The sequence below is a fragment of the Ornithodoros turicata genome, chromosome 1 (genome assembly GCF_037126465.1).
Source record: "Ornithodoros turicata isolate Travis chromosome 1, ASM3712646v1, whole genome shotgun sequence".
Classification (NCBI taxonomy): Eukaryota; Metazoa; Arthropoda; class Arachnida; order Ixodida; family Argasidae; genus Ornithodoros; species Ornithodoros turicata.
This window is the reverse complement of record NC_088201.1, coordinates 63033663-63049466: the sequence shown is the minus strand read 5'-3', so window position 1 is coordinate 63049466 and position 15804 is coordinate 63033663. Positions and strand designations below refer to the sequence as shown.

Here is a 15804-nt window from a genome sequence, read left to right as displayed (position 1 = left end):
ATTCCGAAGTCGCACACGTAAGGCCGAAGAGGAGGCACTATAAAGAAAGTGAGCGTTACTTCATATTCTGATCCGTATGAATATATCGTGTATACATGCTGTACACAAGTACTTGTCCGTACACGGGCTGCATGTGTATCCGGGCCGGTTACAGCTATTCGATTCGTATTCGCTCCGATTTTATAACTATAGGATTCGTATTTGCTTTGGCTACCTACCTATTCGCTTCGGTTTTAAAATAACTATTCGCACATGCCTAGTTTTTAGAGTGTGGAGTGCATCTTGATAATCAGATGTACCGTTCTTATCGGATCAAGTTTCGCGCCGAAGCAGCATTTCTTTTCTATTTCTCCCGACGTTGGTCACCACTTTTGGGAGACAGCTGCTCGGTAACATAATCCTTTCCCGTCCAACCTCGAACACCTTGTACGTACACCTGCACGCTTCACTTATGTCTAATTAAATTCGAAGCATGTATGTCATTCCGCGAAGGGCATGGAGTACACACTGGTTTTGATTCATTGGCGATGTTAGTACGCGAACCCATTAGAGATCTCCAGCACGTCTGACCTTGGCAGTGGGTCTTGAGACGCCTTCCACATAAAATAAGGCGAAAGCTTCATCTGAAGCCAAATACGCGGGGCATACATAACGCTGTCCAGACGTCTGTTCTGACCAAAGTGAAGACGTACTCAAAGGTAAGTGACGAACGTCGCTCAACGACGCTCTTTGACCGTAAGCGTGCGATTGCATAGTGCGCAATATAATTAACGCCTGTATTGCACGATGCCCCGTAATTGCACAGGTCACCTTGGTACTCCGTACTTTGCGATATCTGCTGCCAGTCTCTCTGTCGATATTCTATTTCACTTCACGGTTACATTCACGTCCTCAGAACGATGCGACGCTTGTCTTAGAAGTGCTTCGCGAATACCGGTACGTTGGGTGACGCCCAACAATCCTCTTCAGTTGCGTAGAGTTGTGAATTTAGTACCCGTGTCACACGGGCGGTCTTCAATGACCACTGGAACCAATGGCCAAATGGCTACGGGCATGTTCAATGGCCATTGGTTTCCATGAAGATTGAAACCAACGGCCCTTGAACATGCGCGTAACGCCACCAAGCCTATAACGTGTCAACACGTCAGGGAGCATTGGAGCCTATGCTCTTTGAGAAGTTGACATGTTACACGCTTGATGGCGCTACGTGTATGTTCAATGGCCATTGGTTTCAATCATCATTGACGAATATATTAGTCGAATCGTACGACCATTTGGATTACGCTCAGGAATTTTTCTGCAGGCTTTCTGTGAAAATTTTGGTTCGTGTTCTTAAGGCTCTGGTGGTGGTGGTGTCGCGTTCACCTGTTGAAGTTGGCCTGATGTCTCTAAAGATATAACTGCATTGTATTCCATAGCCGATCATCATTCCGAGTGATGCCGTATATGTCATGGCCCCACAGTACATGGCCCCACTCTATATATTGCCACTACGGACTAAAAAATGATATTTATTTTATTTTGTATTATCAATCCTTCTCGTTCAGGGACTGAGCACGCAAAATATAGATGCTGTCAGTGAACCTTACGCGCTTCCACGAATTTTCGAAAGAATACTCCAATCCTTCATTGTTTCGAATTCCCCAAGAGTAGATGTCGTTATGGCGTATGTCTCCTAGCAACAGCGCCCTCTACACCAGGTTGTGAGACTGCCAGCAGCTGTGGTGAGAGGGACGGAAATCGACCTTCGAGGAGCAATGTTGCCATGTGCCTGGGTAGACTGGACATCCCGTGACGTCATACTTCTGGAAACCATAAGTTAATTTTATGATAATGCTTGCATCAACGTTCTCCGCTGTGGGCCCCACATGCCACACCACGTTTGGTCATCGCTTGTATATCTTATTCGGCAAATGTTGCCATCACTTATCAGCCCTGAGTGGTTTATAGACAAGTAGAAAATCCAGCCGAGAGCCGCCGATATTTCGAACAAAGACCGTCCTTCTGGGCTACCCAGAAGACGAACAGTCTCTGTTCGAACACGAACAGGCTTTTCCCTCTGCATGCTTCATGTGCCTCATCAGAAACTTTTCAGTTCCTTCCGAACCGCTGTGTGTCCAGCATGGATCGAGCGACAGCCAGTCGTATATGCCTGGAAATGTCAGGGAAGAACAATGCGCCGCACGTTTTGAGATAACTGACCCTGACGAAGCTATGGGAAGCTGCAGGATAGCAATGCAGGTTCTTACAGACGTGTCGTCAAACCTCGACAGTGGTCCCTCGTCTCAACAATGACAAATGTGTACCAAAAGTAGCAACTGTAATTCTTTCACCTGACGAAGTTTGATTGGTTCAGGTGCTTCCCCCTTCTTCATATCTTCTGTGAACAATGTGCGTAGATAATATGCGTATAGTATTGCCAACTTACCCTGTTTCCCTCTGCGTTGGTGCTATCCAAACTGATCCGACCCTGCCCAGGCAATAAGTGTTGCTCCCTATGTAGAGTATTGCGTTTCACAAGGAAATGTTTGCGTAGCACAGATATCGAGATTATGCACTTATAGCATAAAATTAAAGTTACCCATGTGATAGGTTTAGGAGTGCACCCGAAGTTATAAATTGTAGTATCGTATCGGTAGAGCTCAGCGGATACATATACACTGTATAACATTACTTCCTACATTAATCTTCTGCTGAAATCATTTTTTTAGCGGCGAGTGTATCTTGACAGAAAAAGTACGCCTTCTTACAAATAACACAGGTCAACATGAGTAATACGAATACACATAAGAAAACTCCCTCTCGCTTCTGGAAGTTTTGAAAATTAAATGTGCCAGTGTAGATATTTATGAGAAAACAATTAGAGCATCTGTCACAAAAAAGAATTTTCATTACATCAACGAAGAAGGTCGTGCGTTTCTCTAAACAGTATTCTGCAAATTTAAATAGTGAATTTCGAACATTTTTTGCGTGTTGTTCGTTTTTCCTGTCCTATGTACTTCTTCTGACTGCAGTCAAGAAACAGTGAAAGCCTTGGTGTTTCACCTGCCTTCCTGCCTTTCGTAGTTAAGGGTACCGCAAAGCAGTAGACAGTCAGTTTGTGTTGGCGGTGTAGTTTAACAGTTTGCTGCTTGTAAAACAAGTACAACACGTGACAGAGCATTCTTAATACTTTCATATACTTTTAATTTGCTAGTAAAATTGCCGTAAAACGGTTCGGGGCGACGTCTGCTGGGAAATAGTCCCCAATCCTTCAGGCAAAAGTGGTCTATGTTCCCGAGAATGACTCGCTGCCCCTGATGGCTACGTAGCCGACACGCAGACAACGTTTCTAGCCCAGTGTTATGTGCATGCGATATAGTTTTGCTGCCGCACTCGACGAGCAATTAGATGTTGGTGGTAACTTCGACACAGTGTTGCCCATAACTTTTCTTCTAAAAGGATTTATGAGTGCAATTGGGATGAAAATTGTAAAGTAAGACTACTGAGGGCTCAGACTATGGAACATAATTTTTTTTTCTGAGATAGCATATCTACCGCCTTACGGCATCTTTAAACCCTTCAGCTGATAAGGCTTCTGATAAAGATCTATACTTGTTTTAGAGACGCACTCTCACTTCGCTTATTACTCTCACTTCATTGCCCAACGTGTCCTCTCTTCATATCCTGTAAAGTACGTAATGTTGCCCTACAACAAGCGACAAGCAGATTTTTAATCCCTCTTTCCTGCAGATGCCTGCGAGCCATCACATCTTCATTGTCCTGTCATTGCTTACGTCATCATCGTTTATACTAGTCTATGGCAAAGTGTACAGCCCCTGTGAACTCGCCCGCGAACTCTACTGGTGGTACGGAGTGCCAGAGCACATGCTAGCGGACTGTGAGTCATTCACCTGGCTTTCTGATGTGCAGAGTTGTACGCAGAGCTCCACTACGAAACTGCACAGAATGATTTCGCAAAATGGCATGGTTCCTCGTCTTCTTTTTCAGTTGTGTGCATCGCTAAACATGAAAGCAGTTTCAACAGCAACATTCAAGGACCTCGGGACTGGGATGGAAGTTACGACCACGGCTTGTTCCAAGTACGTAACTGCTTGTTATATCTTTTCTGGGGTAGCTGTATACACGCGGCGCCTATTTTGATAAGAAAATGTTGATTTCGGTGGTCACTGTAAAGCCAAAGACGGCGAGTTGTTTGCGATATCTCCACAATAGCGGTGATGAATGAAGTCAAAGCATCAGGGACACTTATGGCGAATCCCATTGAGAGCGTTAGTGCACCAATATTTTTGGATTTACCAATAACAAGAAATGTGGAAAAAGTATCCGCCAGTAGACTGTGAAACCATGCCGAGCATTAACGTATCGGTCTGATACACACCTTCCCGGATGCGATAGTACTTTTAACGAACTTGAACAGACGTACACCACTGCCACAAAAAATATGAACCGTGACATTAAGCTGCTAATTTAAACACTGCCTATGAAGAGAAGGTACGTGCGCAAGGCAAAGACGACACGGTTAAAAAGTTGAAGCATCATTATCACCCTTCATTCTCCGTATATCAAGAGGGCCTTCGGTACCTTACATTTGTATTTTTGGTACAATTAACCATTAGCCTCTGCTGTCTTAAACATGGTTGTGGTACCAGGAATATACAGGGTGGTCCACCAACCATGATATAAATTCATAGTAAAAAACGCAGGCCCCGGAGAGACATGCGGTCAAGGGATTTTTTCTGCCAATAACTTTTGCCACATATTGGTAACATTTTTATTTCATTTCAATTGACGGAGAGTTAATTTCTTGAATTGAACTCTGAAATTTCCCAAAACAACCTAACGTTTTCTTTGCAGAAATGGGTTCCCCGTGGTCATTTTACTCAGTATAGCACATAATCCCACTCGTAATGCAATGGCAATTGCCGAAATAAATTCGCCGAATATCGCAGTGCTTTACCAAAAGCACAGTTGACAATAACGGCGGTCGATCCTCCGTGGACACTGCAACTTCCTCGTATCGCGCTGACTGTTCCTGGTGTATATCACCAAAAGGCTTCACTACCATCTCCAGTGTTGAAACAGTACTGTCTGACTGTGATGGAGAGCCATCGTGCTAGGACCGCAATTTTCACAGACGGGTCGACGTCAACGTCTGGGTCTTCATCAGCGTTTGTTGTACCACAGCATAGTAGAGAAGGAATGGCAAGGCTTCCCCACAGAACATCGTCGACAGCAGCGGAATTGGTAGCCATGCAGCTTGCAATGCAGTATGTAGCCGCACGCCAGGAGCCCGCGCAATGGGTCATATATTGCGATTCAAAGGCCGGCCTCCAAGCCATAACATCATTCTTGGGAAGTGGCTGTATGGCGCCAATAGTACGGGACATTCTCATCGCATACAAGAAAGCAGTAGATACTGGCCACGACATACTGCTTCAGTGGATTCCTGGACATGTTGGCATACGGGGTAATGAAGCTGCAGATGAGATGGCGGATATAGCGCACCTATCGCCAACGGAACACACGGTGACATATTCCACGTCAGATGTGAAGCACATGTTAAAATTGCTGACAGAAGACATTTGCAGAAGACAATGGTTACAAGTCGACAGGCGGCCATCCTTGCTTCATCAGATTGACCCGGAGCTGAAATTCCGTGTTCCGTCTAGCATACCGCGACCTATACAAACACTTTTGCATCGGTTTCGCCTTAACGTTCCGTATGGTCAACAGTTTCTCCATAGAGTCGGTAGGGCTAGTTCAGCAAACTGTCCAGTGTGTGCATCTGTGGAAAACACGGAACACATCGTTATGCACTGCACAAGATATGCATCCCAAAGGGCTACATTGAAGGTTGCTCTAGACCGCTTGGACAATAGAACATTCGATATAGTCAAGGTGCTGGGTGTATGGGAACCCGGGAAGAGAGATGCGGCGTTGTCAGCGCTTGTCAACTTCATAGTGAGCAGTGAGGTGGTATCTGTATTTTAGGACCGCATTCTAGGCATGTGTCGTCGAGTTCCCCGTTCCTGTTAGTTTCTTGCACTTCAGCTCACTTCTAGGGGATGTAGCTACACTCTCAAAAATGAACTTCACCGCATCGCACGCTCCTAGCAAACCATCATCTCGAATGATATTGTTATCTACCCTGATTTGTTGAAAACGGGAGGCGTACGCCATTTTTGTGACACTTATGCTGTTCATAATTGTCACAGAAAAGGCGTACGCCTCCCGTTTTCAACAAATCAGGGCAGATAACGATATCATTCGAGATAGCGGTTGGCTAGGAGCGTGCTGTGCGGTGAAGTTCATTTTTAAGAGTGTACGCATATGCGCGTACAGTTCGGTGACTGGGAGGGGTGATGTCTTTCTATTTTTACCTTTTCACCTTTTCAGTTTTCTTTCTCCTTTCATTCATTTCATTTCCTTTGAGGGAGTAGCAGAATTCGTCAGTGACGAATTCAATATCTTCCGTTTTTTTTCTATAATCAAACTCAACTCAAATTCGCCGAAAATCCGTGGAAATGAGTCCTTGGCTCCGCCTCTTTTTTTGACGGCTCGTAGTTTGAGCGCAAAGCTGCGAAGAAAGAAGGTTACATTGACACGCCACACGAGGGGGGAAAGGGTTACAAGCCTTACCCACGGAACAAACACGCGCTGTGAGTGCGGGAATCAGAGCTATATTATCAAACATGAGGTACACTCTTAAAAATGAAATTCACCACATAGCAGGCTCCTAGCCAACTATCACCTCGAATGATATCGTTATCAGCCCTGATTTGTTGAAAACGGGAGGCGTACGCCTTTTTTGTGACACTTATGCTGTTCGTAATTGTCACAAAAAAGGCGTACGCCTCCCGTTTTCAACAAATCAGGGCAGATAACGATATAATTCGAGACGATGGCTGGCTAGCAGCGTGCTATGCGGTGAAGTTCATTTTTAAGAGTGTAACCCGACGGCTTGTAACCCTTTCCCCCCTCGTGTGGCGTGTCAATGTTACTTCCTTTCTTCGCAGCTTTGCGCTCAAACTACGAGCCGTCAAAAAAGAGGCGGAGCCAAGGGCTCATTTCTACGGATTTTCGGCGAATTTATTTCGTCAATTGCCATTACATTACGAGCGGGATTATGTGCCATACTGAGGAAAATGACCACGAGGAACCCATTTCCGCAAAGAAAACGTTAGGTTGCATTGGGAGTTCAATTCAAGAAATTAACTTTCCGTCAATTGAAATGAAATAAAAATGTTACCAATATGTGTCAAAAGTTATTGTCAGAAAAATTCCTTGACCGTATGTCTCTCCGGGGCCTACGTTTTTTAGTATGAATTTCTATCATGGTTGGTGGACCACCCTGTATATAAACATTAGCTGTGAAGTGCACGCTGCCATTACCGTAAAGATTAGGACTTTACTGAGACAAGAAGACATATGGACACACAAGGAGACTTCTCTTAGTCCCTTTTCTTTTTTTCCTTCCCGATCTTTATTGTTGTCTTTCTGATTGTAGATAAACGATCGATACTGGTGTGGCCGAAACGGGGCGTCAAAGGAATGCAACATCGACTGTGCAGGTAACGAAATTCTCTGAATCTCTGCCGTGATTTCTACGGTATACTTTGTCATCGCGATTGTTCAACGACAACAACGACATATCAAGAACGTTTCTGCAAGCTTTGCTGTAGCAAGGAAAGAAGGGGACACCCTACACTCTTAGAAATGAACGCCACCGCATAGCACGCTCCTAGCCAACCATAACCTCGAATAATATCGTTATCTGCCCTGATTTGTTGAAAACGGAAGGGTACACCTTTTTGTGACAATTATTAACAGCATGAGTGTCACAAGAAGGGCGTACGCCTCCCGTTTTCAGCAAAGCAGGGCAGATAACGATATTTAGGTTTGGAACTACACTCTTCAAAATGAACTTCACCGCATAGCACGCTCCTGGCCAACCATCATCTCGAATGATATCGTTACCTGCCCCGATTTGTTCAAAACGGGAGGTGTACGCCTTTTTTTGTGAGAATTATGATCAGCATAAGTGTCACCAAAAAGGCGTACGCCTCCCGTTTCCAACAAATCAGAGCAGATAACGATATCATTCGAGACGATGGTTGGCCAGGAGCGTGCTATGCGGTGAAGTTCATTTTTAAGAGTGTAGGAGCCAAAACACACGACAGGAGAATGGCACACCCCACAGCTCTGACCGTGCCGTTCTCCTGTCCTTGTGTTTTGGCTCATAGTTCCAAACCTAAATCATGTACCAACTGGCCCAATCTGCCATTTTAAGATAACGATATAATTCCAGATGATAGTTGGCTAGGAGCGTGCTATGTGGTGAAGTTCATTTTTAAGAGTGTAGAAGCAGAGGTGGTGGTGACAATGTTGGCGCTAGCTCGCCGAAGTCCCAACACTGTTAAAACAGAACTTCCCCACATAACACTGTTCGGAGGAAACCGACAGTCGGAACGATATTTCTCTGTCCCCTGATTTGTTAAAACAAGGTATGGATCCGCCTATTTTGGACACGTTGTATTTTGCATAATGTGTCCAAAATAGGCGGATCCATCCCATTTCCGTCAAATCAGAAGACAGAACGATATCATTTTGAATGGCGGTTGGCTCAGAGGCAATGTTATGTGGTGACAGCGGCGTAGCGTGGGTTCCCAGCGCACGAGGCGAAACGAGTATCGCGCCCCCAAAAAAGACACACAACAGGAATGCATCAGAATCTCCCCCCCCCCCCCTCATCCAGTAGAAAGCGCTTCATGGACTTCGGGCTTCGGTTGCTTTACCTTGAGAATATGCTCTCCTGTCTCAACGCAAACAGTCTACTGCTGAAGCAAACATGATGCAATTTTACACCGGCGTGGTATATTTCAGGCGCCCAGAAGGTCGTTCCAACAGCGCCCAATGTTACAATATTGAGATTTTTTCAAGTGTTTTTATTTCCATTTTTTTTTTCGCTCTCTCGATAATTTGTGCCCAAAAAAATCTTACGACCGCCCCTACTGCCCCCTGACGCTACGCCACTGTTTGCCAACTTCGAACCAGAACCAGAACTATTTTTTAGAATGATACACTTATCACTCCTAATTTGTGCCCTTCTCTGCCCCCCAATCCTCCCTGCTGCCCTATCTCCATCTGCAAACCTCTGTACGCCTAGCCACAGTTGCTTCGCGGCGCTAACACCAATACAATAAATAAATCCAATAACAAAATTTGTGGAAAGCACAGGACCTACGTTCTTTTTGACAACCAACATGAGTGAATAAGTATCACAAAAATGCGTACCACGCAATTTTCTCTTCGAATCCGAATCGATAACTCTACACTGTTAAAACAGAACTTCACCTCATAGCACGCTGCTAGCGAACCATCATTCCGAATAATATCATTCTGTGTACTGATTTGTTCAAAACAGAGGGGAGGCGCCTATCTGGGACAAGATAATCTGTCCCAGATAGGCGCCTCCTCCCATTTTCAACAAATCAATACACAGAATGATATCATTCGGAATGATGATTGGCTATGAGCGTGCTATGTGGTGAAGCTCTGTTTTAACAGTGTACCATTCGTGACTTCGTGACAATTCGTGACCAGTTCTGTTTTTGAGTGTACACTCTAAAAACAGGACTTCTCAGCACAGCACGCTGCGCGCCAACCATTGCAACGAATGATAGGGTTGTCGCTTCCGATTCGAAGATAAAAGGGGCGTACACCTTTTTGTGGCGATTTAGATAGATGACAATTGACAGAAAAAGGCGTGTGCCCTCCTCTCTCATCAGAAGCGATAACCCCATCATTCTTAGCAATGGTTTGCGCACAGCGTGCTATGCGAAGAAGTCCTGCTTTTGGAGTGTAGGAGTGTACTGTTACGCGGTGAAGTTCCATTTTAACAGTGCAGACAAAGGACTTCATCCCGTAACACGCTTCCAGCCGACGAATCATTCCGAATGATATATATATATATATCTCCGGATTTGTTTGAAAGCGGAGGCGTACGGAGTGATTACGATATCATCCAGAGTTCAAGGTAACTTGTTACAAGTAACTCGTTACTGTAACTAAGTTCCTTTTTTTGGTAACTTGTAACTTAATTCGGTACTTTTGCGCCGTGGTAACTTTTAGAAGAACTTGTTCCTTTTGTAGGTAACTTTGCCAAAGTAACTTCAGTTAAGTTCCAAGTTACTTTTAACTCTCTTTTCACTCACGTCCACATATTTTCTTGTTTTCTCTCCGGTTCCTTCATGGCACTTTTTTGCCATAAAACGTGATATTCAATCAATGACAGTATTTTATTCAGGAAGTAAGAACCGCTGCCATTGAAATGAAGCTGAACCACTGTGCGCCCACAGGGAGTAAGATGCAAAGCGTTCGAATAGACCTCTACCAGAGAAAAGTCATCATGACATTGGTAGACAGATTGAAACCGAAACAAATCGGAAGGAGAGGACTGGGTTCCACGAACGGGCACTTGTTCGCTGCCTCCCACTGAAAGAAAAGCAGTACCGAGGGTCGCGTCCCTTTAAGGGACCATATCGTAATCCCCTTAAGACCGTGGCTTTCGTGCGCGACCTTGTTCACCACTAGCTTCGAGCGTAGTCCAATTTTTGTGGCGCTGTCGAACACTATGACGTCATTTGTTTACAAACAGGGAGAGGTCTATTCTTGGACATAAACCAACTAAGCGTGTTGCACCCCTCTGGAGGCAACTCAAGGTCTAACTCAACTGCTCCCGCACGATGATACCCGTGTAATGCTATTTTGTGTCCAAAGTAACTTGGAAGTAACTCGTTCTTTTTTTTAAGTAACTCAGTAACTGCGAGTTGTATTTCAGGTTGAAGAACTTCGTTATTAACTTAGTTACATTTCTTACACGGTAACTTAACTTGTAACGAGTTCTTTTTGACGAGTAACTTCTCAATCTATGATACCATCTTGTGCAGTTGTTGTCCTTGAATGTGTCATGTGCAAAGTTCTGTTTTGAGAGCGAAGGAGTTAATGGTTGCCAAGATACAGACTCGAATACAAAAGAGGTGGGTGCTACAGGTGCAATTGAGATTGAGTTCGTTGTTTTTTTATCTTGCGGAATTCGAGCATCATCTGTGTGCTGCACATGTGCAGTGAATGTGATGTGGACTACACGTTGAGAAGTTACGAAGTATTCCAATCGTACGCTATGTACGTGTGTGTTTACTCACAGAGTATTGCTGTAACTGTGTCAAACAATAGCGAGTCTTAGTATATCGTACGCTGTCGCCTTTGCGTACGTAAGGGATAGCGTTGTGGTTCTGCGCAATGCGCAAAGCTATCTCTACCGGGTGTTTCAGTTAAATCCCCGGGCTAAATAATTCGCGAACGGGTGCACCAATCGACGAACTTTCTTTTTTACAAGTATCTGTCCGATACCACCTACAAGCTGCGCACCGTGTGAATGAGTGGGAGACGCTCATTATTTAAATAAAAATTCAAATGAGTTTCGTAAAAAAACATAACTTCTAAAGCAGGAGATAGAAAAATCTGCCACCGAAGCGGGTCATTTGTTGCAATAATTAATTGGTTTCGGTTTACATATTTTTGTCACGGCTGGTCGCGGTGAAGCGCAAAAGGACGCTCTTCCATTCCCTTATCCACCAATGAATTATGTCCTTACACCAATGAATTACACCAATGAATTACGTCCTTTTGCGCTTCACCGCGACCAGCCCCGACAAAATATGTAAACCGAAACCAATTAATTACAGCAACAAATGACCCGCTTCGGTGGCAGATTTTTCTCTACAAGGTGTCCACTGAAGGTCCCAAAAGGGGTAGTACCCATTTTAATGTCGACAGCGCCCTGCTTTAGAAGTTGTTTTTTACGAAACTCATTTGAATTTTTATTTAAATAATGAGCGCCTGCCACTCATTCACACGGTGTGCAGCTCGTAGGTGGTATCGCACAGATACTTGTAAAACAGAAAGTTCGTCGATTGGTGCACCCGTTCGCGAATTATTTAGCCCGGGGATTTAACTGCAACACCCGGTATATGTTCTGCACGCTACCGAAAAATACTGTATAGGTATAACAAAGTATATATCTCTTGGGAACATTTGCCACCTACTAGTTTAGAGTAATTCAGTTTGTCGAATTGATCTCTGAAATTTGCCAAGTTCAGAACGTTGAATGATGGCAGTTAAGTGCCTCATCCACTACAACGTTAAAGTAACGTGTTCTTGTGAGATTCACGAAGCGCACTGTTGGTTTTACCAAAATACTCCATAAAATACGCTACCCTGGTCCACACCCGAAAGAAAAAAAAAAAGAAAGAAGCGGCGGAAGAAAATGCCCAAGCAGCGCATATAATATCTGCTGGGTATCGGCAATACTGGCCCAGCACTGAACCGCGTGTACTAGTTCTAATAAAAATCCGTTTGTTGCTAGTGCCACCAACATGCCCAGTCGGATGTTTTATGGTAGAGGGCGGCCTATATAGTAATTGCGTTTCTCAAAGAACCAATTTTCGCACATTTTCTCCGATAGATAGCGTATTTTGTTGGGGATTTGTAGGGAGCCTCCATGTGCGTCCCCTTTTCAGGGAGGCGACAACTCCGTCGTCTGGCACGAACGCCGCCATCTTGACTCCCACATCGCATTGGGCGTCAGCGGCGGGGTTGCGTTTTTCTCGATTTTTCGCGACAGGAAGAGGGTAAAAACGGAATGAGGGATAGTGTCTTGGCAAAACTGTCATATATACTAGTAGAGCTGGCCATGGGTTGTAAAATATGTTGTTAATGCTTTGTAACGTTTGTCTAAACACATCACTACACCTGCACACGCAGTCGTGTCTCGACCAACGATTTACAATAGTAAACATGGGAATGTGTATAGACAACAGAAATATGTTAATTGCAAGCAGATTTTATTACAGCATCTCACATTCAATAGGATAGAATAGAAATAGAAAGAAAAAAAATGGAAACGTAGGTCGCACTGGTGCCGTTTTGCTTGAAAACGATGTTGTTTTAGCGACATTCTCCTGTCGCAAGTGCACCCTCAATCGCAGTTGTACAAATTTGTCCACGATCACATGATATAGTTCTTCTTTGTGTTGGGTCACAAGCCGGAAGATTATTGTCCACGTTATTATGAATAAAAGTCGACACAGTCTTGAAAGGTGACTGCATCGCATAAATGCGTTTCGAAGCAGATATCGCACTGAATGCCTCTTCACATTGTACGCTGCACGCTGCTCGAAATATACCGAAGATTCATTGCACATCGTACGTGTTCACGAAGCTCAATGAGCTTGTTGTGGCTTTCCGGAGATTTAACGTAATTTAATTCAATTTAACGTAAATAACCACTGAGCAACCGGAATACACCGTACACACCGCACGCTGCAAAGGTGCATGCTTACCTCGCACACGTACGAGCTCCTTGTTGGTTGCCATTCTGCTCTCTTTACTTGCGCGAACCAAACCTCATTCCGCTTTTTTGATGCTGGGAAGCGATACAAATGCGCACGTTTCCGAGAGTGATTGGCACACTTGGGCACACAGCACCATAGAATTTTGCTGCACGACGTATCATGCGAGTAACGCGCATTGCAGATCTCCACGCACGCTGGTCTTCGTCCACCAACCGAATGTATTTGCTCAATCAAATAGGAACTACTCAAACAAGAGCGAGCTGGTTCGTGACCTAGCTCTTGAGCCGACAGACCAACGACCTCATACCAACAATACGGAGATGAACTGAGCCCTAGCAGTGGTTCTCAAAGAAATAGAGAAAAGAAAGAATGAGCATATTCATGCGTAAAGTGCAATGCAAAAGAACTGTGACCCGAACGTGGTACACGCAGAAAAAATGGCACGGAACACTGGTATTACACGATGATATGACTCGTGGAACGACCGATTTCAGTAGTAATAGAGGCTGTTCTGACATGCTTGTTCCACGCTGGATTTAAAATTCCGGAGGGATGAGTTGCGATATTCGTTCCCAAAACATACAATGACGCTAAGATACAGAAGAAATGCAATCACTTGCGTGTACATGTGCCGGATGGCCGCTCGAACGCGCAAAATGCACAGCCGGCAATGGGCAGCGCGTAGCAAGTTGGGAGTCAAAATGCGCGCTCCGCGCGAGGGCGAGGAGGAAAGGCGGCGTTGGCATGGTTAAAGGGTGTCTCCTCCCTGAAAAGCGGAGAAGCCGCAGCAACCCATGGAGGCTCCCTAGGGATTTGGGTAACTCCGCAATGCACTTCCTAATTGTGGCAAAAAGAAAAAAAGAAGAAACCTTCACTCTAACTTGGCAAATATTTCGGGGCTCAGTTTGGTAAAGTTTATTTCTGTTAATTAAAATTAGATAAAATGATTCTCAGTACGTATCCAAAGTTCGCAACAGATAAATGCCGTTGACTGCATACTTTGCCGTCCAGCAAGCTTTTTCATTTTTTTTGACATGGTTGCTGAAACACCCTGTATACATGCATAAAAAATACGGACGTTTGTGTAAAATACTGACTCTGCCATTGTGTTGCAGCTACAGTTGATGTGGGCATGTCATTCACTAATACCACTATCATATGTTGAAGTGCAACATTTGCGCATGCATTTCGAATTTTCCATGAAAATGCAAATGCATGCGGCGGTGTGTCAAAACGGTTGCTTCCGCGGGATGCCTTCGATAAATTTTCCTGAATAATTACCGCACTACAGGACATTTTACAGTTAAACATGTCTGACTGGTTATTTTTGCGCCGCACAGATCTCAAAGATGATGACCTCACGGACGACATCGAATGCGTTGCTAAAATTTACGCCAGGCACGGCTTCAAGGCATGGTAAGAGGTTTTCTCAAAAAGAATAGCGTTACGCATGCTGGGTATTCGAAGTGTTGACTGATGACGATACGTACGTATCAACTGGGAAAGAGAAAAACAAATAATTCGCTATAAAAATGCCAAAAATGCATATACCTTTGTTACATGGACATGTATTCTATTGTGTCTTTGATAACAGGGCTGCTTGGATAAAACACTGTCAAGGCGAAAACGTCAAGAGCGACCTCTATGGATGCGAGCTTTGAAGAAAAGAGGGCAAGGAAGCAGCGAGTTTGCGTTCTTTCTCTCTCTAGAGACACTAAACCTCTTGGTATGTACAGAGATGGAGCTACTCAGGCGCTGTATGAGATAAACGACGTACACAACAACTGCGAATTTGCGCTCATCCTTCTCATGTTCCTGCAAGATAGATTTCGTGTTCCACAGTCTGCACCCAGTTGTCTCTACATCCACACTCTAAAAACAGAACTTCACCGCATAGCACGTAGTCCGCCAATCACTGCCGCGAACGATACGGTTATCGCTTTTGATTCGAGGAGAGAGGGAGGCGTACGCCTTTTTGTGGCAATTACCATACATCGAAATTGCCACAAAAAGGCGTACGCCCACCTCTCTCTTCGAATCAAAAGCGATAACCCTATCATTCGCGGCAATGGTTGGCGCACAGCGTGCTATGCGGTGAAGCTGTGTTTTTAGAGTGTGGACACATTATGCATGTCCAAGATAGGCGCCTCATGATGATATCGTTGTCTCTCCTCATTTGTTGAAAAATGGGAGAGGTACATTATTTTGTGACGCTCTTGAGAACAATTTATGTTAATGGCAAGAAGAGCGTACGCCCCGCCGTCTCGTCAAATAGGAATGATAACGCCGCCATTCTCTGCAATGGTTGGTTGGAGTTGGAGTTGGAATAAAAAGAAAGATATGGAGATAGTGGCTCGTAGAAAACACAGGAGCCGGCTACTCCAAC

At 44.6% G+C, this 15804-nt stretch overlaps 1 protein-coding gene across 1 annotated transcript; it reads left to right on the top strand.

Moving 5' to 3' along the window:
• Positions 1-659: 659 nt before the first annotated feature.
• On the top strand, positions 660-15091 carry LOC135399612 (lysozyme-like). The gene is made up of 6 exons (XM_064631340.1): positions 660-698; positions 3733-3880; positions 3991-4082; positions 7511-7574; positions 14759-14834; positions 15013-15091. Exons 2-6 carry the CDS (start codon positions 3733-3735, stop codon positions 15077-15079), a joined length of 447 nt encoding a protein of 148 aa, XP_064487410.1. The 5' UTR covers positions 660-698; the 3' UTR covers positions 15080-15091.
• The last annotated feature ends 713 nt before the right edge of the window (positions 15092-15804 follow it).

What these genes read in the sequence shown, in the direction of transcription:
- LOC135399612 (XM_064631340.1), top strand. Translation starts at nt 3,733, where the DNA reads ATGCCTGCGAGCCATCACATCTTCATTGTCCTGTCATTGCTTACGTCA. An exon ending in AGAGCACATGCTAGCGGACT is followed by an intron (nt 3,881 to 3,990) that starts GTGAGTCATTCA and finishes CTTCTTTTTCAG; the next exon opens with TTGTGTGCATCGCTAAACAT. An exon ending in ATGCAACATCGACTGTGCAG is followed by an intron (nt 7,575 to 14,758) that starts GTAACGAAATTC and finishes TGCGCCGCACAG; the next exon opens with ATCTCAAAGATGATGACCTC.